The following is a 27,782-nucleotide window of genomic DNA, read 5'->3' as shown; positions in this document are numbered from 1 at the left end:
AATGCATACCCCCCCTCAAACGTAACAATATAATATAATTAATAGGCTGCCGCTCAACGATTTAAATCATAACCGCACGAGAAATCGAAGTGTCTACATGACCGTCATACTGAAGAATTGTTTTTTTTTTTTAAAAACAACAAAAAAAAAACGTTTATTTCTCTAACCAGAAATAACAAGACTCGGCAAGAAGAGGGATCCGGGGCGATTCGAACCACCTTTTTTAAAAAACAACAAAAAAAAAACCAGGAGGTCTGGAACACTGACGCTAACCATTACATTGACGTGTTTCCACTTATGAGTATTTTACAAGTAACGTGTGTCAACGATCGCATAACGTGCCTACAACACATTACTCATAGGTTAGAAATAAGTTTCGGGTACGCTAAACATTACCTCGACGTGTTTCGACTTATGATTAACATGTGTCGAAGTGTGTCAACGATCGCATAACGTGCCTACAACTTATGGCCAGCGTTGCGGAACTTGTGAGTCATACGCTGGCATGTCGTAAAATTTCAAGCATGCTAAAATTTGAGGACAACCGCAAAGTACAATGATGAAAGCCAGCGTATTACGACATATGGCAGTGTTTTTCAGCGTGCTCTCAATGTTTCCAAAACTTACCCATAACGTATTCGACATGTGCCAGCGTTTTAGACAAATTTTTCAAAAATCAGCATAAGCTGGCTAAAACGTCAAGGTGTGACTGGGCCTTGAGATAGGGAGTGGACTGTTTTGTCTGAGCGCGTACAACATGCACCACCGAAGGTTGGCCGACTGTCTTGGCTTACCATAGTGGTGTGATGCTGCGAGCATCGTCCAATGCGAACACCGGGTGGCTGGTTCGTCTGAGTGAGTGCGACGGGCATGCACGTGCCTGTACTGCCCACCTTCAGGTGCTGGCTTCCGTGTGGACTCGTGTATTTTATTTTTTTTCACTGAGTCTCTCTCTCCCTCTCCCATTGTCTCAGCTGCTGCTTCGCGGCGAAAAGGCATGACATTTGTAAATTTCCAATATGCAGACAGGATGCCATCAGATAAGGACCGAGAGAAGATTGAGGAGGTGTGAAGATTGGCTCAGCTTTTCAAACTTGATGGGAGAAAAATCCACATGCTGCAGAGAGCTCTTGTGTCAAAAATGGGAGGGGAAAAGTGGGACCTTGTCCTTTTCAGTAAAAACAGTGTTAAGATGTTTAGCTTTTTCTCTGAGGACTGTCCAACATTATAGTATCAACTTTTTTTTTTAGCATCAAAAAACCCCACAAAAACATGGCTCCTTATGGAAGGGGGAGTGTGTATCGGACACAAACGTGACCACCCTTTGAACAATGGTGGGAGACTTTAGAGGTTTGACCACATTAGCTTGGTATTGGGTAAAACTATGTTTACTCATGCAAAATAAACTATGTTTAGCAATGCACTTGCAATAAGGTGACTTGGTAAACCAGCCATTTGACTTCCCATTACATTATTAGAAGAGTTAGACAGGAATGTGGCATGCTGAGAAACCTGAAAAAATGACAACCTGATTTATTTCATTCTGTTTGCTGAGGTTAACTTTCGCTTCCACCCTTAAGCTCTTCTGATGCAACGCCATCGTGCCAAAATGGCCGCACGACGACAATCCGCCTTCGCTGTGCTCCTGCCAGACCAATCGATGGAGAGTTTATAGCACCAAGGTATGTTGGCTAATCAGAGCAGGTGAGTGTGAGATTCAGAGTAAGTCTGAAAATAGATGTAAAATTATATTTTAGATGTGAAAAGTAAATTTAGGTTATATGGGAGTTCGAGAGAAAAAAAGTGCAACTGTGATGGAATTGTGCAAAGATTAATGTTCACAAACATATTATGAATACATTTGTCATGAGCTGAGCAACAGGCAATTTGGATAATCCTGCCCAATCCTTAAAATATGAATTTGCTCTTTTTCTCCAATAAAAGGTTAATGCCCGAAACGTCAGCTTCACCTTGCTTCCCACAGCGTTTAGCTTACCTCAATCACTGCCCTGCCGGCTGTGAGTTGTTTTCTGTTGTTTTCCCTGTTGTTTTGTTTTCATTTTTCATCCATTTTTCACTGGTTTGCCCTGTTGTTTTCATCCATTGTTCTACCTGTCTGTCGATGTAGATTGAACCTTGCGTTCACCATAGTGTAGTGGATAACCACAACAATTGTGCAATTTATGAGAAAAGCATGAAATTTTTAACCTAGTTAGTGCATACCATAAGGTTTATTTTCAGATGTGGAGGGAAGTCAGATTTGACCTCTGAGGACCGTGAGAGGTCAAATACAAGATGGCCGCCAGTACACCGGGTCTAATGTTCAAACACGCTTAATTTTGGAACCAAACAGTGTAGAAAAACATTTAAGGTGTCATTTCCAACGAAATTTGTGATGCCCATTCATTTGGTGATACTTTTGAGATCACCATAACCCAAGGGCATGCATTTAGATAAAGGTCAAGGTCAAATTACATTAAAAACTTTTGGACATTCTTTTACCAATACATTTATTTTAGCTTGGACACTGGATTGGACCTATGCAATAATTGTGAAACTTTGCTTCCATTTTGACACTATTAGCACTTGATATCCACATATTTCTACCAAATTGCATAACAACTTCCTTTGAAATATCATTTCTATCCCGCAAACTAGTATGGATCAATGTAGCTCACAATAACTATCAATCTTCCACTCGTACTAATTTTCGAATCAGCACTATCCACAATTTCCGAATATCCTATTGGTAATGATCAAAATCTAACGGTCTCCAGAACAGAAGCACAGTGCAGTGCACTTAAGTGCAGCTTTGGCACACTTGCAGCGTCCAGTGCACCCTTTCTCGCAGCGAAAGTGGATCAATTCATGGCACGATTTTGATGCTTCAGGGAGAGTGGTCCAAAGCGGCTGCCACCCAGTTGTTTCCCTTGTCCAGCCCCAGTCAGATGGATCTGGCATCTCAGAATCCAGGAACAATGCCTGGTTCCAACAGTTGGCCTGGTAGCAAGTGCGCTTGATGTGCTGCTTGAGTACTGCCTGGGTTGGAGGAATGTTCTCTGGAGTTCTTGACTTCTGTGTGAAGAGCTGTTTCCTGGCATCATTCACTTCCGTACTCTCTCTGATTCGGTCGTACATCAACACCACAAATCGCTCCAGCAGTAACATTGATCCTTTTCCGGCCCTGCTACCATCCAGCGTCTGAGTGCTCCTGGATTGCCAGTCAGTTCAATAGCCCCACCAGAACCTTTCACCATTGCATTGTTCTGCTCATGGGACTGGTCAAGTGCCATGGCAGAGAACTCGTTGCTGGTTTTGTGCACCATGAAATTTCCAGACTTGAATTCTGCTTGGACATCTGGGTGTTTTTCAGCGAGAGTAGTCATGTCACTGATGGGTACGGGAAGCCATCTGGAGTAGTGCATGTGATCTAGGGCAAACATCCAGGACATGATCTGCGTCAGGGATTCCACGGACAGCTGGAAGTTACCTTCACGAAGTGACCTAGTGTACCGCAGCAAGAGAAGCTCCAATGACAGGGTCTTAAGCCAGTAGTCAAAGTGGACACTGGCCTCTGCTCGCTGTGTGCACCACTCCTCAAACGGCAGACTATCAGGTTGCATGGCATCAGTATCATGCGATGTGCAGTCTTTACTGTAAACTTGTTGGAGAAGTGTATAAAGGTTTGCAGCTGTGACCTGGTGTGCATGGTGGGTCTTGGTGACATGGCTGGCATGTATGAAGGAATTTGCTGTTCCAGAACTTGCAATGTCAGCCTGTACCAGGGCATTCGTCCAGCCACTGTCTTCCAGCCAGTCTCCCAGCAACTTCAACGTGGCCATCTCGATGTGTACACCACTGAACATGATCACGAAGTGATCCTCTCTGTGAGTGGCTGGCCAGGTCCACTGGACTTCCTTAGCAAGAGCATACAGTGGTTGGTCAGAAACAAGGACAGGAATCTGACCAGGGTTCGAGTGCTGAACTGTTGCCTTGACAATGTCCATGGAGTGCCACATCATTGCCACTGAGTGTGTGTTGTCAAGAAACAGAGGCAATAGTGTGTTGATTGCTGGAGGTGGGATGACAGCTTGGTGCACGTCAGCGTGGTTGGCAGACCACGATATCCAGACATCCATGGTGGACTTTTAAACAGCTGTCTTGACTTTGCCGAGCCATGCATACTCATCTCCTGTGGCAGCTGCAGCAGCCAGGAGGTTGGAAGGTCTCACGGGAACTTGTACAGCCGGCGCATTGAAGTCCTTTGTCTTCAGATATCGACATACTTGGGATACTTCAGTCTTGACCTTGACCTCAATGTATGACTTCTTCTGCTAACCTGAAAATGATCATGAAATATATGGGCATGTTATGATTTGTTTAAAATGACATCTCAAACATGAGACACCACTGGGTGTTCATTTACAAATTTCAACTGATTGCTTATTTTTGGTCAATTTTTACCTTGAGCTTGACCTAAATGCATTTCCTTGAATTCTGGTGATCTCAAACGTATCATCAAATGAATAGGCATCCCCAATTTAGTTGGAAATGACACTTTAAATGTTTTTCTGCACTGTTTGGCTCCAAAATTAAGCGCGTTTGAACATTAGACCCAGTGGACTTGCGGCTATCTTGGATTTGACCTCACGGTCCTCAGAGGTCAAATCTGACTTCCCTCCACATCTGAAAATAAACATTATGGTATATTCTAACTATGCTAGAAATTTCATGCTTTTCTCATAAAATGCACAATTGTTATAATGTGAGAGCTTATATGCTATACTACCAGCAAGATTAGATATTCATTCTGTTTGCACACGCACAAAATGTACCTCAAATGTACACATCATTGAGTTTGCATCATCCTCTTGGTATAAAAACCAGCAAAGGATCCTTTTGATGCCAAGAATGGCCCGTCATAAATCCATATTTTACGGATAGTCCCTATAATAATACGTTTGTTCGTCCGTCCATGTGTCATGCTCCTTTTCACCCATTGGTTGGACAGCATGTCTGCCTCCACCCACAATTGTAACCTGAAAAAAAAAATCATACGGCTGTCATGTTTGTGCTATGTGAAGCCAAAAACCTCCGGAGCTGTCATGTTCACAATTGCCATGCCCTCCCTATAAGTTGTCCCTTCAGTGTAAAATGTCCCAATCCCTAAAATATGAATTTGCTCTTTTTCTCCAATGAGAGAAAAGATACTGTTAAAAGTGATTTTTAAAAAAAATCCTCAAATATCAAAAGATTGGAGCCAAGAAGTGCCATTGGCCTTGTGAAGGCCATCGTAAGAATAGGCCTCAAATTTCAGCCCTTGGGCTTCAGGCCTCTGTCATTCAGCTGATCGGCCAGTGCAATTGGATTATATCCAATCTATATAATCATTGTATGTATATCCACATTGGCAGTGGGTATGCCTTTGCTTCAAACGAGTTATTTTTATGCCTCTGGTGATTGAGTCATTGGAGGCATTATGTTTTCGGGTTGTCCGTCCGTCCGTCCATGTTAGTTTTCTCTGCATCCGCTTATCCGATTGACACACAATTTTCAATAAAAGTGCGACTACTCATGTATAATGTTTTAATGATAATTATGACGTAGGTAACGTGGTGTGGCAGCCATGTTTTAAAAAAGGAAAAACTTGGGACCTTTGTATATCCGAAACTCCCCATGGGAAATAAGTAATTTTTTGATAATGTCATAGGTGGCTTTATGACATAATTGCATGTCAAATGCTTTATCTGATCAGTATGAAAAATGTTGATGGTCATCTAGGGTTAAATTGTACATGGAGGAAAACAAATTGAAGGTCACATGGTCACATGGTTTTGCAGTTATGATTATTATTTTTTTTTTGAAGAATATACCTTTAAAAATTTTCTTCTGCAGAATGGCTTGATAGATTTAGGGGAAACTTCTCCCATGTTTCCCAAGCCTTGGGGATATCAGGGTGTTCACGAATAATTAATAGGTCACATTGTCTGGTAGCCATCTTGAATTGAACGAAAATCATTAAAAAAAAATTCTCTTGAACCGCTTCATCAATCGACGTGAAACGTCACAATTATGATCGAGTAATCATGGGGAATGTATAAGGGTGAGTCAAAAAGTATCTGCACTCCACACTACCAGTCAAAAGTTTTAGAACACCCCCATTTTTCCAGTTTTTACTGAAATTTTAGCAGTTTAATGTTGCAATGTACTCTGAAATTAAAGCATAGAACAAATAAACAATTGCAGATAAAAAAGAAATCATGGAATTGTTTTGTTGAACAAAATTAAATCTCATTTTTTGACTCGTCAAAGTAGCCACCTTTTGCAGAGAAAACAGCCGAACATACTCGAGGCATTCTTTCTACAATGGAAATCAAATATTGTTCGGAAAGTTATTCCCAACACTGTTGCAGAAGTTCCCACAAATGTGTTGCACTTGTAGGTTGCTTTTCTTTCACCCTTCTGTCCAGTTCATCCCAAACCAGCTCTATGGGGTTTAAGTCTGGAGACTGTGCTGGCCATTCCATGATTTGAAGCCTACTGTCTCATTCTTTTCTTCTAAGGTAGTTCTGACATAGCCTGGAGGTATGTTTTGGGTCATTATTTTGCTGTAGGATGAAGCCCTGACCAACTAGGCATAGACCAGAGGGTATTGCATGGTGCTGCAAAATGCTGTGGTAGCCCTTTTGGTTCAGGGTGCCAGTCACTGTGTAAGTTGCCGACTCTGGATCCAGCAAAAGAGCCCAAGATCATCATGCTTCCTCCTCCATGTTTGACAGTTGGTGTCACACACTGAGGAATCATCCTTTCGCCCACTCAACAGCATATAAAAGCCCTGTGTGATGAACCGAAGATTTCAAATTTTGATTCGTCGGTCCTTAAGACCTTCTTCCAGTTTTCAGTCATCCACTGGTGGTGCTTAATGGCCCAGGCAAGCCTCTTTTTCTTATTTTGCCATTTTAGCAATGGCTTTCTTACTACCACTGGACCTGTCAAACCTGCAGCTCGAAGTCTTCTCTTCACAGTTGAAACTAAGACTTCCTTACTTCGACCAGTGTTAAGCTGTGCTTGAGGCTGCTTTCCTGTGAGCTGCCTATCATGCAAGCTGTTGACTCTCAGAAACTTGTCTTCTGATTGTGTTGTGGCTTTGGGTCTGCCAGACCTCTTCCTGTCAGAGTTTCCTCCAGTTTCCAAGTGCCTTTTGATGGTGTAGGAAACTGTACTCACTGACACATTGGCTTCTTTGCAATTTCCCCAAAGGAAAGACCTACACTTTTAAAGGTTATAATTGTCTGTCTGTCTTCCTTTGTTAATTGTCTTTTTCTTGCCATTATGATAGCAATATACTACGTCCTGCAGTGCAATTGTGTCAACATAATGCTTCAGAGGGTGAAGCAACACAGTCTGTTCCAACACTGCTTTTATACAGACAGAGGATTTGTAACTAATCAACAAAAGTTAGGACACCTGTAGGAATTGTTTGCATCAACTTTCAAGGCTTAATTTACTTCCATTGCTGCAGAACAGCTGCAGTTGCTAACCCATTACTTGTTTCCTGAAAAGGACCTTTTTTAACAACTCAAATTTACATTATTTTTCAGTTTTTGGTAACCTAAACTTTTTTATTTAACCTCTGGTAGTTTACCGCTTAGCTTTGTACCCTTTCAGGTTATTCACTGGACTTGAACTGCTTAAATTTCAGAAAAAACTGGAAAAATGGGGTGTTCTAAAACTTTTGACCGGTCGTGTATATTTTTTAAATTAATATCACGACAATTGAGCATGCACAAGAGCATCATTTTTCCATCCACATGGACTGTGTGTGTTGAATAGGAGGGTGACTATCAGCTCACAACCTTCTGCATGCAGCCCTCAGCAGAAAATGTTTTTGGCTGAGTGACAAGCTATGTACATGCACCACTTCTTTCACTTGTTGGTCACTGGCAAAGTGGCAGTCTCTTAAAGCGTCTTTGAGTCGACCAAACAGGTGAAAGTCCGAAGGGGCCAGGTCAGGACTGTACAGAGGATGCTCCAACACGTCAAAGTTCAATTGCTGGAGGGTTTCCACAGTATGGATGGCAGTGTGTGGACGGGCATTGCCATGCAACAAGGCAACACATTTTGACAGCAGCCCTTGGCATTTCCATTGAATAGCTGGTTTCAACTGGTTCCGAAGCATTTCACAATATCAGACACTGTTTGCTGTTGTGCCCCCCTCTTGATGGTGTTCCAAAATTGGGCCATTTGAGTCCCATAAAAGTGTGAACATCACTTTTCCGGCCGATGGTTGACTTTTGAACAACTTATTGACGAGTGATGTCGGATGTTTCCTCTCCATACTCTGACGTTTGCGCTCTAGATCGTAATGGTGGATCCACGTCTCGTCTCCAGTGCCAATGCATCTCGAAAAGCCATTCCCTTAATGATGAAAGCGGTTCACAAGGCTTTGGCAGATTGTCATACAATGGTGATTATGCTCTTCTGTGAATTGTTTTGGAACCCATCTTGCAGAAACTTTATGAAAGCCAAGTGGGTTATTGATGATTTAATGTGCAGAACCATGACTGATCTTCCGATGTTGTGCCACTTCATCAATAGTCGACCGTCGGTTCTCCAGAATCATGGCGCGGACTCATTCAATGTTTTCTTCTATTGTGGAAGTGGTTGGGAGTCCAGATCGTTCATCATCATTGACAATTGTTTGACCGTTTTATAACTTGGTAATCCCATCATAAACACTCTGCTGTATTAAAGCACTGATCCCATGTTGTGCTGAAAGTCTGTTATATTGTGCTGAAAATGAAAGAGAGAGAGAATATGAATGAGAGAATATGAGGGAGGGAGGGAGGAGAGAGAGGGGAGGGATGGGGAGAGGTCAGGTCAGGTATGGGAGTATGCGCCAGAGCAGCGCGTCACTGCGTCTACTTTCCGCTGGTACTCCAGAGGCCTCCGTCTGGCCATCCCCCAGGCAGTTGCCTGACCCATCCCCATCTCCTTGAGATGCCGATCAACCTGCTGCAACCATGAGGCACGTGGTCGGCCCACTGGCCTCCTCCACTCATGAGACTCCCTCGCTGAGAGAATCTGGTGAGCAGGATCAGCGTCAGGAAAAAGAGCCACATGTCCATACAGCCGCAGCTGACGCTCACGGACTATGCAGGTAACAAATCTCATTTGAGTCTCTCTCAGCAACCGCTCGTTGGACACAAAGTCCGACCAGCGATAGCCAAGGATTCTCCGAAGAGACCTGGTACCAAAGGAATTAAGTCTCAGATCCCTGGTCAGAGTCCAAGTCTCGCATCCATAGAGCAAGACGAGAAGCACCAAGGACCTGAACTCGGACTTTCATCCTCCCACACAGGTACCGGCAGCGCCACACCCCATTATCCAGTGAATCCATGACTCCCCAGGCCCGACCCAGACGTCTATTGACCTCTGACTCACAGCCGGCAGAGACATGAATATCACTGCCAAGGCAAGTGAATCCCTCCACGACCTCAACATCCTCACCACAAACATGCACAAACAGGACAGCGGCATCCAAGATGTCATTGAAAGCCTGGATCTTAGTTTTGACCCAGGAAACCCATAATCCCAGTGGCTACGACTCCTCATTCAGCATCTTGAGGGCCCCCACAAGGATATATCAAGTCTCCGCAAAGATGTCTGCATCATCTGTGAATTCAAGGTCAGAGATCTTGACATTCCCAAATGATGTACCGCAGCTTGATCTCTCCGACATCCTCCCGAGAATCCAGTCCATACAAGTGCTGAAAAGTGTGGGGGCCAGTACACACCCCTGACGAACTCCAGTAACAACTGGAAACAAGTCAGAGATGGTACCACCACATCTCACAGCACTCTCAGTACCAGAGTAGAGTTCAGACATCAGATCGATCAGTTTTGGTGGCACCCCACAAAGACCAAGAATCCTCCAGAGGGCATCCCGATTCACTGAATCGAACGCTTTACAGAGATCAACATAGGCTACAAGCAGCCCCTGCCGAAACTCTCGTCTGCGTTCGGTGAGGACCCGAAGAGCAAGGACACGGTCAATCGTTGACCTCTTTGGTGTAAAGCCTGACTTCTCTGGACGCTGGTGCTCAAGCAGATGGTGGCGAGCCCCATCAAGAATTATCTGAGCAAAGTCCTTGCCTGGCACTGAGAGCAGCGTCACCCCTCGGTAGTTGTTGCAGTCTTGGCGATCACCCTTCCCTTTCCAGAGAGGGACAACAAGGCCCCTCTTCCAGTCAGTTGGGATGATGCCTGTGTTCCAGGCAGAGCACAGAACTGCATGCAACAACACGAGTTCAGCATTTCCACCAGCCTTGAGAAGTTCAGCATGGATGCCACAGATCCCTGGAGCTTTACCCCATTTCAACCCGTTCACCCCAGCCTGTGTTTCCACAAGTGAAGGTGGACCACTATTGATTAGAGGGTTAGCAACAGGGATTGTAACACCCCTGACGTCCAACTCGACAGCTGGTGGATCAACCTGGTACAAGCACTCAAAGTAACCGGCCCAGCGGGCCTTCACTTCGGACTCCTCTGTCAAGAGCCTACCACCCTCTGCTCTAACTGCAGTACACCAAGGGATGGGCTTGGATGAACACAATGCGCGAATTCCCCTGCAAGCCGGATGAGAATCCCTTGACCACAGGTGGTGCTCTACCCCCTCACAGATTTCTCGCACATAGGCCTCCTTGTCCACCCTTGGCGCACATACAGTTTTACGCCTCAGCTCCCTGAACAGCTCAGCTCTGCCATTCAGCCTGGCCCTACAACTCTGGTCAATGGTATCCAGTGTCCCTTGAGAGACAAAAATTTTTCTTTGCCCTGCGGTGAGTTCCAAGACATCCACCGGCAACATGAAGGACGGTGGTCTTAAAGGCACTCCACAACTCTTCAGGACCTCCCAAAGCACACAGACTCCTCACAACTCCACTCAGCCTGTTCGCAAACTCCTCAGCTACCCTCTCATCCTTGAACTTGCCAACATCCAGCCTAGGCGAGGATGGTACCATTCTCCTGGATTTAAGGTGCAACTTCAGAGTTGCTACAACAAGCCGGTGGTCAGTATTGAGGAACTGAGCACTCTGGTAGACCCTGCAGTTCTGGATCATCCTCCAGCGACCATCAACAAGGACATGGTCAATATCCTTTGCCACACCGCCAGTGTTGGAATACCAAGTCCAGCAATGAGCTTGTGGGCACTGAAACGATGAACCGGCCACGAAAAGTCCATGACTTCTTGCAAAGTCAAGGAACTTAGTGCTATTCTGGTTCATAGTTCCTGACCGATGGGGACCAACACACGTCTCATAACCATTCCCTATCAGTTCAAGTCGATGCATTGAAATCCCCCAAGACTAGAAGTGTATCTCGTCTGGGGCACTGATCAATCACAGACTCGAGCGTGGCGTAGAATGCATCCTTCACAGTGAGATCACTCACCTCAGTCGGAGCATCAACAGAGACCAGGAAAATGACACCGAAGGAGTGACGAATCCTGCGTCTGATACGCTCATTGACCGGTGTTACCTCAATTATCATTGAAGTCAGCTTATTGGATACAGCTACAGCAACTCCTTGGGAATGGTAACCATAAGAGCGACCAGACCAATAGTGGGTGTAACCACCCACCATGATCTCGCCGCAATCCGGTTTCCGAACCTCAGAGAGTGCTGCAATACCGATATCCAAACGCTTGAGCTCAGATGATAACAGAGACAGGTGATCATCCTCTCTTCGGAATAGGACATTCCAAGCACCCACCCGAAGGGACCACCTCAGGTTAACCCAAGGAGACCGCCGTCTGGTGGACGACACCTCAGCACCACTTCGACACACTCTCCCGCAATCTGACCAGGGAATGCTACCCCATGCTTTCCCTCCTATCATTAAAGTTTGGGGGTCCCGAAGGCTTTGCCCCAATCCCCTCATCCGGTGAGCTGCCCTGTGAAGGGAAACTGCACAGGAGGTATTCCCACGGAGTGGGTTTTCAGATTTCTTTGCGTTTTTGTGTTTTACGGTGGCCGGAGTGCAAATCCTGCCACCAACCTCCTAATAAGAAGTAACCCAACTGCAGGAGGACGTCCGCAGACACAGTTGGGCACTCGATATGGATGGCCGTTGGCTCAAAAGGAGCTCCTTCGCCCTTTGACAGGTTTTGTTTTTAATCCTGCTGGGTGTCCATATCCAAACACCCTCCTCACCAAAAAAACCCTTGTGGGGGAGACAGTTTAGTTGCCGACAACCTGAACATGGAACAGGTTAGTACAGGTTTACATGATACCTGTAGCAAGTCACAGATCTAATCTGGCCTGACCTGACATTAAGGGGGAGAGGTTAGGGGGGAATGCTGTGCTTTATGAGCACACACACGTGCTTGGCCAATATCGGCAATTTTTGGGGAATCGGCTGATTGGAGTCGGTGTGATTACCGACTCTGGACAACAGTACATACTATATACAACGGAAAAACCTTGAACACTTTTCACCATTGTTTTGGGGGAATTTCGATAAATAAATGAATAAAATCAACATTGCATTATAGACGTTTCAGGGAGATGTGCAGAAACATTAATCATTGTAAACAGCTGCGTGTTATGGTTGGAAAAAAAAATTGGCTCTGTAATTTAGAAAACGCGTTAAATAGCAAAGAGCTTAGAAATCGGGTGTCATCAAATATATTGTAGTGGATCTGGGATTTGAGGCCTGCCAGGAGGGGGAGCACTTGGGTCACTCCTGAACACCTAATCCTGAGGCCGCCGGGCACAGATAACTCTGCGCACCGGTAGGTTGCGAGGCAACCACGAATGCCGATTGGCACGGCCAATCCAGGCAGGGTTACACTACTTCGTGTGATACTTTATCTGTGGACGGCTGGCTAATTCGGGTCACGTGCCCTCTGCGCACACTTGGATTACTACCAAGCATTTCAGTGAGTGTGCGCTGGCTAACAAAGTAATTTGTTTGGGTACGACTTTGTGTCTAACTATACTTGTGCACTGTGTTGGACCAATAAAGGAAAAGACAACTGAGACAGACAGGATGTGAGAACAAACAATTATTTATTACAAACACATAAGCAAGCAATCATTTAAAAGCAAGTATTTATAATATAAGCAAGAATGTATGAAGGCACATAAGAGCAGCTTTAACCATAAAATGTATTCTTATTCAATCTTGCACAAAAAGACTTGGCCATCATTCACTCAGGGGAGAAGAATATAACAAGCACTTTAAAATATAAATCAGTAATGTATGGAGAAAAGAGCTATATAGGTGACACGCCCTCCTCTGCCTCGGGCTCCTGTTGATGAGGTGCCATCGTTCACCCTCCTTGTCATTCGTGGCTAATGGGATCAAGAGGGCAGGATGACACTCGTAGAAGGAGTGTTCTTTTTCCGAAGAAGCTCAACGCTAACTGCTTGTGAAACCTTCCTTTTTTTACCCTCACGTTTTTGTTCCTTCCCTCACAAGCCTCTCTCGTATTCTCAGTCTGAGTCTTCTGCTCATGCGAGCTTGTCCTGTTCACTTCTGCCTTTCTGCTTCACTCAGCCTTTCTGCTCTCTGAGCCATCTGATCAGGAGTTCTTTTTGTTCCGACTCGTGCGAGCTTTCCCCGTTCACTTCTGCCTTCTAATTCTCTTGTGATCATCAACCTCTCCTTCAAGGCATGGATGTTCGCTGACAGGCAAATTACTTTTTGTTCCGTAATGGCCTCTTCTTCACTCACGAGCTCTTTGCATCCCTGCTCATATGAGCTTTCCCCGTTCGCTTCTGCCTTCTGCTTCTTCTTCTTCTTCTTCTTCTTCTTCTTCTTCTTCTTCACATCAGCTCTCTTCTCTCTTCCCACAAGCCTTTTCTCTCTCTCTCTCTCTCTCTCTCTCTCTCTCTCTCTCTCTCTCTCTCTCTCTCTCTCTCTCTCTCTCTCTCTATCTATCTATCTATCTATCTATCTATCTATCTATCTATCTATCTATCTATCTCTCTCTCTCATTGGTCCACAGCCGATGAGGGCGGATCCATGACGTCACTTGTGGAAAATACCACACTGTTCTGAGGGACCTTTCAACACAGCCCCCACTCCTCCCTTTACGTGCAAAAAGCTGTGACAAGAGCCCCCAGCCCTCTCCCAATACGCACAAAACACCCACTTGCACTGTACTGCATTGTACCATGCCTGTGAGAAGCGCTGCACCGCTCAGGCCATGACAAGCACCAAGTGTCATGAACATGCATGTGAGAGCACCCGATGGGTTAATAACCACAGACGGTCGAACGTGCCCAATTAAACAATGTGTGAATGGTGGGAACACGAAGAGGAATTCTGCCGGACCGAGGGGTGAGCAAATAGCCACGGGGCCAAAGGCAAGACCGATGGGGTGAAGGAGGGAATATTGAAAGGATGTTTGATGGAGGGAAGATGATTGGTGGACCGTTAAAACAGGACGATGGGGTGAAGGAAAGAAGATTGAAAGTAGCAGAGGGATTGAACAGAACAATGGTGTAAAGGAAGAAAGATTACAAGTAACAGAGGGGCGGGGGAGACATTGCCATGGAGAAATACAGCCCAGCCAACGCATCCGAACAGACCTTTGACAAGGGACCAAGGACCATCTCAACAAAGACTAATGAAATAACTGATCCTTGGGTCACCTACGTGTCCATGTGCGCTCTCCCCCTGGGGTAAGTTTTTCAAAACCAGAACAATACTTTGCTGAGAAACCATGTAACTTTTATAAAGCATACCCGAGTCATATAAAATAACCAATTGCCTTAGAAACAGTCACGAGGACAAAGAAAAACATGATCGCTCCTGAGGTTCGAAGTGAAAACCCCCACCACCCGTCATCATTACCAGAAAATACAGGATGAAACTTTGCCACTATGGTGCCCAAAACCAAGCATGCAGGCATGCACACACACCCCAGGGAGAGTCCCTTTACATATCCAAATCTCTCCATATGTAACTCTACCTTGTAGCAACTGTCGACTGTACATTCTCATCGGGCAAGTACTCCAATTAAATGTTTGAATAGGAACGGCTGGCTTGGCAAGCAATAGCAAGCTGATTGGTAATGGCACATACCCGCAAAAAAACTAAACATCGCCGATTTCTTAACATTTTCAGATTTCACTACAGATTTTAAGTTTTGTCCACGTGATTTGATCCTCCAAACTCAAATAACATTTATTTTATATTCTGTACTCAAATTAGTCCATGAGAATAGATCGTGGAATATCGCATCATATACTGAACAAAAATATAAACGCACCAAGCGCAAAAATATAAACGCACCAAGCGATTGTTACTATTTTACCTCAAACTCATTAATACTAAATCTTCACAACAATTTGGTTATAGAATCCATGACAATTGAGCATTAAATTTCAAAGAGTTCCTTGAGAATTCTGGCGACAGTCTTTGCGCTACAACAGCCGACACAACCGAGGTGTCACTGTCAGAGTTCACACAGTCAGTAGCGGGTGTGTCCACCGTTGGCGTCGCGCAGAGCGGTGCATCTCCGGCGCATGGACATCACCAGATCATCGGTGGTGGCCTGAGGGATGTTTTCCCATTCCTCCTGGAGAGCCACACGGAGCTGGCGGACGTTCTCTGGGACTGCGTAACGTTGTCGTACGCGTCGATCAAGAACGTCCCAAAGGTGCTCAAAGGGCGACATGTCGGGAGAATATGGAGGCCAGTCGAGGATATCAATGTCATCCTCACCGAGGAAGTCCATGCAGATCCTGGCAACATGGGGGGCGAGCATTGTCGTGCTGAAACGTCACATGGTGAAGGCGCACAAACGGCACGACGATGGGTCTGAGTATCTCGTCCCTGTACCGCTGCCCGTTCAAGTTGCCTTCAATGAAATGAAGCCGAGTGCGCTCTCCATGGCATATGCCTGCCCACACCATTACCCTGGCACCACCGTGTGACACCCGACGAAGGACATTGGCGTCAGTGTAGCGCTCCCCAGCCCGACGCCAGACGCGGAGTCCGCCATCAGCCCGATACAGCTGGAACCGCGACTCATCGGTGAACAGCACTCTCCTCCATCGTGCGAGGGTCCAGCGCAAGTGAACATTGGCCCAGTTCAGTCGGGTCTGACGCCGGACTGCAGTGAGGTCGAGTCCCCGGTGTGGTCGGCAGGCTCGGAGGTTGGCCTCCCTCAAGCGGTTACGCACCGTCTGGGCTGAAATGCGCCTGTTATGCAGCCCGACAGTCTCATCGGCAGTCCTCGTGGCCGGTCGGAGTCGATCCCGGAGATGTTGCAGCCTCATGTGACGATCCTGACCGGCGGTGGTCACACGTGGTCGCCGGGCATGTGGGCGGTTCACGGTGCTTCCAGTCTCTCTGAGGCGCGTTCTCAGGCGGCTAATGGTGGAGTGGTAGACATTGAAGTGTGCTGCAACGGCCCGTACTGACGTCCCAGCATTCAGCATGCCAATGACGCGCTCCCTCAAGATTTGTGACATCTGTGGCATGTTGACATTTGGCACCAGTCCACATTTTGGGGAGGCCTTTTATAGGGCAAGCTATAGGGAGTGTTTGTGTCCTGGTCACGCTCACTGACCATCACTCTGTTAAGCCCCATGGTGGTCATGGGAAGGATTACTCAACGTGTCAGTCCACACACTCAGAGTGGTCAATTTCAATGGGAACATCTGTCTTGAGCAAAACAAAGGAACCATTGCTCAAACATATCATCGGTTTGACCATTTTCCCATAATGGCAATCTTGACTTAGATATTTAGGTTGGTGCGTTTATATTTTTGTTCAGTATATAATGTATGAAATTGCTCCAAGCTTCTTATTTGAAAACAATAGCACTTACAAAAGCGATGTATTTCGCGATTCGTAGGCATGTAGATGAGGCATTTGATGTTATGAGTGAGGAAAGTGGAAAAAAAAATCATTTTGAGTGCTTTATCGTTAATAAACCATTGCGGCCTATTCCAACTCAAGGCAGTGTTGAGCAGGCTAAACAAAATGGCGAATTAAGACCCCAGAAAGGTAACCTAGGTTAGGTTGGGTTAGGTATGGGAGCATGTGCAAGAGCAGCGTGTCACTGTGTCCACTTTCCATCAGTACTCCAGGGGCCTCTGTTTGGCCATCCCCCAGACAGATGCCTGGCCCATCCCCATGTCCTTGAGATGCCGATCAACCTGCTGCAACCATGAGTCCTGTGATCATCCCATTGACCTCCTCCACTCAGGAGACTCCCTCGCTGAGAGAATCTGGTGAGCAGGATCAGCATCAGGAAATAGAGCCACACGTCCATACTACCGCAGCTGACACTTACGTACTCTGCAGGTAACAATTCTCTTTTTAGTCTCTCTCGGCAACCGCTCATTGGACACAGTCTGACCAGCGATAGCCAAGGATTCTCCGAAGAGACCTGGTACTGAAGGAATTAAGTCTTTGTCTCAGATCCTTTGTCAGCGTCCAAGTCTCACATCCGTAGAACAAGACTGGAAGCACCAAGGACCTGACGACTCGGACCTTCATTCTCCTGCATAGGTAACAACAGCCCCACACCCCTGATCCAGTCAATCCATGACTCCCCAGGTCCAATGCAGACGGCTATTGACCTTCGGCTCCCAACTTGCAGACATGAATATCACTGCCAAGGGAAGGGAATCCCTCCGTGACCTCAATATCCTCACCAAAAACAGGTACAGACAAGATGGCAGCATCCAAGATGTCATTGGAGGCCTGGATCTTTGTTTTGACTCAGGAAACCCACTCCCAGTGGCTCAGATTCCTCATTCAGTTCTTTGAGGGCCCCTACAAGGACATCCAGTATTTCTGCAAGGATGACTGTATCATCTGTGAGATCATGGTCAGAGATCCTGACATTCCCAAGTGATGCACCACAGCTTGATCTAGCTCTCTGACATCTTTTCCAAAATCCAGTCCATGCAAGTGTTGAAGAGTGTGGGGGCAACACACACCTCTGACAAACTCCAGTGACAACTGGAAATAAGTCTGAGATAAAACCACCACACCTCACAGCACTTTCTGTACCTAGTCAGGGAGACTATGCAATCCTGTGGGATTTTGATGATTAGAAGATCCCACCGATATGAATGTGTTAAATAGGTGCCAAAGAACATGAAAAACCATGTTGGCAATTTTGAAAGTGTTGCAGAGGGCAGCCATCTTGGATTTCAAAATGGCCACCATTTTATGTCTATATTTGCCCTGAATGTGGATATGAATGTCGTAAAAAGCTGTTTTTTTGTGTTGTAAAATCTACATTTATCAAGACAAACAATTAATGAAATACACATTTCTTGTGAACAGATGAAATTCCGTTAAAATTTTCGGCCATATTGAGTTTCAAAATGGCCACCTTTATGGCTTATTCTTGAATATATGTATATATTATCATTTCAGTGACACTGATGTGTTTAACATGCTTCATAAGATCACCCCTATATGAATGTTATATTGGTACCAAAGAACATGAAAAGCCATATTTACAGTTTTGGTGTTGCAGAGGGCAGCCATCTTTCATTTCAAAATTAGTGAAATACACATTTCTTGTGAACAGCTGAAATTGTATTCAAAATTTTCAGCTATATTGAATTTCAAAATGGCCACCTTTGCGGCTTATTCTTGAATATATATATATATATATATATATATATATAGATATATATATATATATATATATATATATATATATATATATATATATATATATATATATATATATAGATATATATATATATATATATATATATATAGATATATATATATATATATATATATATATATATATATATATATATATATATATATATAGATATATAGATATATATATATATATATATATATATATATATATAGATATATATATATATATATATATATATATATATATATATATATAGATATATATAGATATATATATATATATATATATATATAGATATATATATATATATATATATATATATAGATATATAGATATATAGATATATATATATATATATATATATATATATAGATATATATATATATATATATATATATATATATATATATATATTATCATTTCAATGACAGTGACTAGCTTAACATGGTACAAAAGATCACCCCTATCAGCCTATCTGAATATAATATAGGTACCAAAGAACATGAAAAGCCATATTTACAGTTTTAGTGTTGCAGAGGGCAGCCATCTTTCATTTCAAAATGGACGTATATTAAGGCCTATTTTTGCTATAAGGCCATGAATGTTCTATGAGGTTAGGCTAAGTTTAGTAGTTGAACATACACTTATCAAGTCAAGGAATGAGTATATGAAAATTCAAAATGACCGCCAATATGACATCAATATTTCATCCTTTTGAGTCAGTGATACATTGTCCATACTACATGCTAGTTGTGTGGTAGGTTGCCAGAGTTTATTGCCTGCTCCAATCCTTGTGGAAGTTACAATAACTCATCTTCACTATCACTATCCTCTTCTTCATCATCTGAGAGAACTGTGTCTTCTGAGTTGTCACATGATTCTGAGTCCTCACTACAGCTACAAAGATCTGTGCAATTCAATCCATTCCTTCTGCATTTGCAGCAATTACTTGAACATCGTGTCTTTGCACAGGAACATTTCACCAGATCAATTACTGCTTGCGGAGCAGGTGGCAAGGTTGTCATGACTGGTTTATATCGGCCATCTACGAAATTCCAACCACATTCCAGCGGTTCTGGCAAATCTGGATTTGCAATGATGTCATTATTCCAAATCATGGCCTGGTAGTGTGCTCTCAAGATGCCATTACGCAGCACAGCTTGGGTTGGAGGTAAACCTTCTGATTGAGCTTGCTTCTTCATGAATAGCCACCACCTTACATCAGCTACATTCAACAGCTCTGTGTTAGGGAGATACAACTTGCATACAAATGATTCAATTGCAGCAAACAAAGTGTTAGGTAGTTCATCTGTTGTTCCTAGCTGTACAAGGGCATTTACTATCTCATCAGTTGGATCAAGTTCCTGCAGTACTTTCCAGAATTTATTCTTTCCTATTCCAGCAAATGTTCCTGTGACATCTGTTCCTGATAGTGCATGAAATCCCAGTAGAGCTGCAGCTTTCCTTGGACCCAAGGCACTGTAGATGGGCTCAAGGGGTATCGCCCTATGTTTTTGACCAGCCCCTGTTACAAAGGAAGTATTTGGACATAAACTGGGGTATCGTCTGATGGCAAGTACAAGCACGTCGGTGTCTGGTGAGTGGATGTCTAGAGAGGTAGCACCATTTACAGAAGCATCAATGGAATGCAAAATGAGTTTGGTATCTGCTTCTTCTTGACTACTTGAGAGGTCAACTACTGCTCTATGTGTAGCTCTTGCCTTATTCCGCCAGGCAACCACAAGGGACTTGCCCATTGTTACATCATGTTGCAGTATCTTTTTCAGCCAAATAGGCGGTTAATGCATCTTTCGTTGACACATGGGCAAGCAACTGCTGCATGCTTAGTTTGCCAATTGATGTGGAATCAGTAATATGATACGCCACTGCCGTTACCACCCAAACGTCTCTCATGGGTTGAAGCTTTCAGAGATTCTCCAGTGTCATAATGGTCAAACACCAAATGTACCTCGTTGTAGTCACCATACTTCTGCCAGTGGCGTCCAATGAAGTGGTTTGCTAGGTCATGACAGGTTTTGATGCATTCTGGTTTGTCCAATGTTTGTAAATCAGCCATTGCATCGATGACAGCAACACACTTATAGTTGACTCCAGCTTGATCAACTCTTTGGTTATTATTTTCCTGGGGCACTGCTTCAACCTTTGGCAGGTTTTCTAGTATCAACATCATGTCACTCTTCGATGTGGTGTGAAGGAGCGAACCATCGGCTGCAAACAACGACCTCGGTACTACAGAAAATTCATAGGTACCGACAGCTTGCTTAAGGTCAATATCTCTTGCTTTGGGTACTACTCGTAAACGGGCAAACAATGCCCGATCTTCCTGGAGTTCCACAATTTTGTCTTCACTTTTTGTCTGAGTTTTCATCGCACTTGACGACCACATCTGCAACTTCTGTTTCTCCATTGGCGCCCAAATGTTGACATTGTTTGTAATGATTCTATCTGAAACAAATTGAGCAAAACACTCCTCTCCAATCTGAGTTCTTCTGCAAATGTCATGTAGGACTCTCTCTGGCATGACGGCTTTGGTAACCATATTGATCAACTACTCACATTCATCTATAAAGGGGTTTGTGAACTTGTTGATAGTATCCTTCAGTGCAGCTACGTTCTTCACCTGTAGTTTGGTTTTAGCATCTGTATTCTCATGATGCTGCTTCATTGTTTGGTTTCTGGTACAACAGTTATTGCCTCTGCTTCTTTTGCGAGCCGGGCAAGATCTGGTGCCACTAAGAAGAACTTTGCGCGGGCCAAGGGGCTGAGTGTAATACCAATGAGTCCACCAAGTACTTTCATCATCCGGTTTACTTGCTCGAGAGCGTAATCGGGACCAATTGCACAGAATGGGTTGATGTTCTTGTTGACAACCCAATTTCCATCCATAAACTCTGCCCATATTTCTGGATCTGATTTGGCCAAAGTTTTCATGTTTGCCAAGTACACAGAAAGCAAGTGGGAATAGTTCAACTTGTCATGGGCAAAGAAGTACTTTACAAACGTTCCGTTGCATCAAGATGAAGCGTCCAGTCACCGCTTCGCACTGCTCTTATGTACGTTAGCATTTCCATAATCATTGTCATATACTGGCAGATGGCCCGTGCCAGTGGTCTGTTAGCTATAGCTTCATCAAATTCACTCATGGTATCCAGCATTCCAAGTGAATCCAATGTATGTTTCATATCTTCATGAGCTCTCTGTATTTTCTCAACATTATTCTCTCTGCATGCCTTGTTGAGCTTGTTAGCCTTTTCAGCGCATTTGTGGTGTAGTTCCCCTTTGTCTTTGAAGAAAGCCTCAACGTACAAGGTAAACAAAGCTTGCACAGTAGTCAAGTGGGCTGTTATTCCTCTTTTCACATGATGTCCCTCAATAATTTGTTTAACAGCAGCTTAACTGTCAGTACCATTGGCAGACTTGTATACATTAACTCTATGGCAGTTGTGAAAGTCAGTCACAAAAGGGTTAAGGTAAAAAAAGAAAGAAATTGAAATCCAAGATGGCCGCCATCTGCAACACTTCCAATTTTGCCAACATGGATTTTCTTACTCCTTGGGACCTAAATAGTCTATCTCGGTAGGTGGCATGTTCTAATCATTTAAATACCACGGGTCTTTATTTCACAACATAGTCCTCCTGACTAACCAGAGTATAGTTCAGAAATCAGATCGATCAACTTTGGTAGCACTCCAGGAAGACCAAGAAGCCTACAGAGGGCACCCCAATTCACTGAATCAAATGTTTTTGCGAAGATCAACATAGGCTGCAAGCAGCCCCTGCCAAAACTCTCATCTGCGTTTCGTGAGGACCCGAAGATCAAGGACACGGTCAGTCGTTGACCTCTTTGGTGTGAAGCCTGACTGCTCCAGGTGCTGGTGCACAAGCAGATGGTGACGAACTCGACGAATTATCCTCGCAAATACCTTGACTGGCACTGAGAGCAGTATCACCCCTCGGTAGTTGTTGCAGTCCTGGCGATCACCCTTCCCTTTCCAGAGAGGGACAATGAGGCCCCTTTTCCAGTCAGTTGGGATGATGCCTGTGCTCAAAACAGAGCATAAAACTACATGCAATGATACCTTTATGGCATTTCCACCAGCCTTGAGAAGTTCAGCATGAATGCAACAGATCCTTGGGGCTTTAACCCGTTTCAACTGGTTCACTGCAGTCTGTCTTTCCACAAATGAAGGCGATTCACAATTGATTGGAGGGTCAGCAATGGGGAAAGTTATACCCCTGACATCACACTCGACAGCTGGTGGGTTAGCCTGGAACAGCCGTTCAAAGTAACCGGCCCAGCGGGCCTTCACTTCAGATTCCTCTGTCAAGAGTCCACCACTCTCTGCTCTAACAGCAGCACACCGAGGGATGGGCTTCGAGGAACGCAATGCACAAATTCCTCTGTAGGCAGGATTAGAATCACTCGTCCACAGGTGATGTTTTTCCCCTTCACAAATTCCTCGTACATTGACCTCCTTGTCTACCCTCAGCACACGTCTGGTTTTACGCCTCAGCTCCCTGAACAGCTCAGCTCTTCCATTAAGCCTGGCTCTGCAACTCTGGTGAATTGCATTCGGTGTCCCTTGGGAGACAAAGTTCCTCTTTCCCTGACAGTGGCTGCTCATGGTCACTTGAAAGTTGCGATTCCACAGGGCTTCCATATATTACATGGGATTGTGAGTTGGACAGGTGACAATGATGGGCCATGACCTTTAGGAGCCATGCTGTTATTGTTTTGATCACGGTTTCTATGTTTGGTGGGGGATTGAGTAGTTGTGGTGGAGCAGGGGTTGAGGCTGAGTTATGGGGTAGAGGTTGAAGAGGCTTGGAGTACAGAGGGGATTGAAGCCTTAGCATAGGGAAGGGGAGGTTGAGGAAGGGGGGTGGAAGTTGACCTCAGGGTCTGTGAGGTTTGGGGGAGAGGTGGTTCATGGCACTGGGTTGTGTGTGTGTGTGTGTGTGTGTGTGTGTGTGTGTGTGTGTGTGTGTGTGTGTGTGTGTGTGTGTGTGTGTGTGTGTGTGTGTGTGTGTGTGTGTGTGTGTGTGTGTGGAGGGTGGGGGGGCGTGTTGAGGACTTGAAGTCACATTTTGCTCCGTGGGTCCTTGCTCATGATAATAATCCAACATCCAAATTTTAGACTACCATTCACTGTCAGCAAACTGTGACTACCAATGCTTTTAAGGTTTAAAAGAGCTGGGTTTTTTTTTTTTTTACCTACTTTTTCTTTTTTGTGGTAAAAATGAGAGAAAGTGCTCTACATTGCTATTTTTCAACAATTGTAGAATTGCTTTTTTCATTTTATTAAACATGAAGGGAGTCATTTAAAAGGCAACCAATGTTAATTTGCCAAGGAATGCGAGGCTCACTGATATAATCTATATGAAGTAGTTTTTCACATTGTCTTTACTAAGTAGCAATGATCTAAATGTGTTGCGATCTACTGATCTCGATCTCATCGCTTTTGTTTATACACTCCACAAAAGCCATCATTTTGAAGCTTATTTGTTGCATCTTGGAATGCTTTATTTGTGACATGACTTGAGTGTTTTTTTTGTTTTTCATTTGCAGGCAATGCCACGATGGCACATGTGATGGCTGTACATTTCATTTCTTGTGGCTGACACCAGCAGCTTGCCCGCTCTGCACTCAAGATGATGTCAACATAATTGAAGAGGCCTGCAGGGGTGGCGTCCAGGCTCGTATAACAAATTGCTAAACATAAGAACATGATCCTATCCTATCCCCTGGGACGATAACTGCAGTTTGTAGTTGTTGGTTCAGCCATTTCTTGGTGAATGAATCAACATGGAGGAAAGCTTGATAGTCTTCACATTTTATGCAATGCGTAGGCCGTAGACCATTTGTTATGCATTTCTACTGAAGGAACATTGTATTGCTTCTAATCTCGTAATAATGTGCTACGTGGTAACAGAGCCGTTTTTGGTCCTTGTAGAAAATCCAGCACATCTGGAAGCAGCCTCACATATGTCACAGAGGCTTGAGTCTGCCAGAGGACATCAAACGCCATTGTCAAACCATAAGCTGGTGGATGCGCATTGGAATTTTGGTTGGAACTTTCCTGGGATGCTTACTCATCTCGCTTACCTTCTACTTCTGGAAAAGAAATCGCAAGTTAGTTCATGTTCAGTGCAAGTATATGTATATGTATGTGTGTATATATTTACGAATCTGGAAGCCATGTGCACACAGACAGCAATATTCCCTGTAGTTCAGTTATTTTGATAAGTGTGTGTTTATAGTTAGAATCCTTCCTTCTGTCTAATGGGAATTACATATGTGCGCGACGAGTTATTTTTAGGTAGGTTTTTACAACAACAACAACTACTACTACTACTACTACTACTACTACTACTACTACTACTACTACTACTACTACTACTACTACTACTACTACTACTACTACTACATCCACTACAACAATGCCACCGTCCGTCATTCTTCCCGGTCGCCATTGCCCACGTGTTTTTGGTTGAAGGCATGGGCAGAGCCTCCATTGCCTCAGATCGAGGCTCCGCTCCAAGGCAGGGCATGGACGTTTCCTCCAGCGAATGAGCGAAGGGCAAGCATGACACGCACGCCCCAGCCAATCGGGAGGTGACCACGAGTCATCCGACAACCCCTCATCCAATCAGGAGGCGAGTGGCGAGGAGAAGAGACCCTCCCACCTCAGAAGAGCAGAGTGGTTGTTAGGACGAGGGGTTGAGCAGACAAGAGTGTGTTCTGCAGGATCGTGGTGATTGCGGTCAGCAGTGATTGTAGCGATTGGCTTGGTCTGCGGTCGTGGTTCGATCGTCTGCAGCCCTTTGCGGTGGATTCTTGTGGTGGTGGCGGCTGAGCTGCCGGGGACGTGGGCCGTGGACTTCGGGTCGTAGGTTCGAGTCCCACCATGGTGGTTTGCGTTGGAGCACTCAAGCTGGGATCCCCATTCCCGTCTACGGACTCCGAGCTCCACAAGTTACCGCAACCGCAATCCGGTGAAACCGCATGATGCGGGAAGGTACCTGGCTTGGCCGACTAAAGACCCACGGGTCCATTTCGTGTGTGTGTGTGTGTGTGTGTGTGTGTGTGTGTGTGTGTGTGTGTGTGTGTGTGTGTGTGTGTGTGTGTGTGTGTGTGTGTGTGCGTGCGTGCGTGTGCGCGCGTGCGCGTGCGCGTGTGTGCGTGTGCGTGCGTGTGCGTGCGTGCGTGTGCGTGTATGTTGCCACGGGTACCAAGTGTATTATGAGGGGGTTTAATCTCCGTTTGTCCTCGGAAGAGCCGGACCTGGGGCCACCGCTCACAATTAACTTTGTGGTACGGTGGGTTGCTTTAGAACCAGGAACGCCAATCAGTTAACCACGAGTTGCAGTGTCAACTGTATAATTTTGCCGTTTAACAAGAGGTCACATGGTTTCCTGAACGGGGAGCATGCCCTTGGCAAAGCACCAATCTTATCTTGATTATATATTAATTAATGTGGCTGAGCGTTTAACCGCTGGTGCGTGCCGACTATTACAGGTCAATTCGTTTGGTAATTACCTCCCAGTCTGTCGAAGTTGAGACTATGCTGGATCAATGGAAGGAAAGGACTAGCACGGACAGGTTGGAACGTCAACAAAGGAATTTATTAATAAGGAAAAAATATATAAAAATAACTTTTTATTTCCTTGTGGTAAAAATAAGTTAATTCAAAGTAATCAAAATAATCACAAGCAAGTAAAGAATTAATCAGGCACTGATAGAAAAATAGACAAAGAGCAGATGCTTATCACTATACCTTACTTATCAATTAAACACGAGACAAGGGTACACAGCAGATCATTCAAGGGGGAGAGAAATCCAGTCTCGCTCACCAAATAGAAGTCATCTTACGTCAAATAAAATGTCCTGAAATGTGTGAGCGTGCCTTGTCCGTTGCCAGCCTTGCCGTGCACCCAATCGACGTCACGTCGTCACTCCCAAGAATCAGGTACGCCAAGAACAGGTCTCGAGCAGAACCAGCATTAACGGTCCGAGCATCACCCACCGTCAGGAGCCACAACTGATGGACAGCTGTTAGGAGCTGTGAGAGGCTGCAAGGCCATCGCCAACTGTCACCTGCTCACCAACCATCTGACTGGAGCTGACGAAGCGACCGTCTGACTGGAACCTACTGAAACGCTCTCAAAACTGTCAGAACCGCAACCAGCTATCGCCAACTGACTGACCAAAAAAAGCTGACCTCTCCTCATTATAGGTGGCCCATCTGGGCGGAGCCTCAAGCAGATCCAGCCAAATCCACCCCGCCAATTTGCGCATCGTTGCATGTGACAGCCCGCCCGTCCCACAAACATTCCTGGCCTACGATGCCATGGTTGTAGTGCTGTATGAATGGCAGAAAGCAGCCATCTGCCAGAATTACCGAGCGATAATGTGAAGCACTCATAAAATGTCAACAATTATTATCACCTCAACGTTCAGCCAGATACGCAAAAGAGCCAGTTAGCATCCATAGAGCTGCTGTACGGGGTGTTAAACGTCGATGGAAAGAGGTGGATGAGCATCCGTTGGGCTAACGGCTATCTCGCGTGCATAAATGTGTCTGTCTTAAAGAGAAAAAGGAGCTTTCCATAAGAGAGGGAATCTATTCTTTACCCTCCTCAATGCATCAAAGTTTGAATCCCACCAAACATGGGGATGGGTCTATCCTGGACATGCATTTAGGGAAATAACTGTCTGAGGACCTCGATGTTTGCATGCATTTGTCGGATCGGATTCTGAAATCTGTAATTATGTATATGTATATGTATACAGTCATGCGCCGCTTAACGACGTTCCGGGCAACGACGGATCGCGTATATGACGGGTCTGCCAGTTCTGAAAAAAAAAAAAAAAAAAAATGAAAAAAAATATGTCGCTGAAAAATTCCTATCGCCGAGTGATGTAGCCTCGTATAAAAATAGCACATACAATTACGTACACTCGACAGAACATAATACCTCATAATGATAATAAACAACGACAGTGTGGCCCTGTGATAATGCGATCGTTGAGGTCCATAAAATGTCATCGCGAAAAAATCAGGGTCGTGCTAAATCAGGATTCAAGGAAATCGGCTTTCAA

The 27,782-nt window shown here is 44.7% G+C and overlaps 1 protein-coding gene across 1 annotated transcript in view; it reads left to right on the top strand.

Moving 5' to 3' along the window:
• Nucleotides 1–27,782, top strand: part of LOC147033341 (endosome/lysosome-associated apoptosis and autophagy regulator 1-like) — a 218,341-nt gene that overhangs the window by 129,877 nt on the left and 60,682 nt on the right. The window contains exons 18-20 of the mRNA XM_085871570.1: nucleotides 1,581–1,682; nucleotides 24,249–24,375; nucleotides 24,634–24,812. Coding sequence (XP_085727696.1) covers nucleotides 1,581–1,682; nucleotides 24,249–24,375; nucleotides 24,634–24,812 — 408 coding nt within the window. The remainder of the gene's footprint in view (nucleotides 1–1,580; nucleotides 1,683–24,248; nucleotides 24,376–24,633; nucleotides 24,813–27,782) is intronic.

The sequence above is a fragment of the Eptatretus burgeri genome, chromosome 2, assembly GCF_056783735.1.
Source record: "Eptatretus burgeri isolate ZD-2024b chromosome 2, Ebu_testis_v1, whole genome shotgun sequence".
NCBI lineage: Eukaryota > Metazoa > Chordata > Myxini > Myxiniformes > Myxinidae > Eptatretus > Eptatretus burgeri.
Note: the sequence above shows the minus strand (reverse complement) of the source record. Positions and strands in the feature narration are given on the sequence as shown.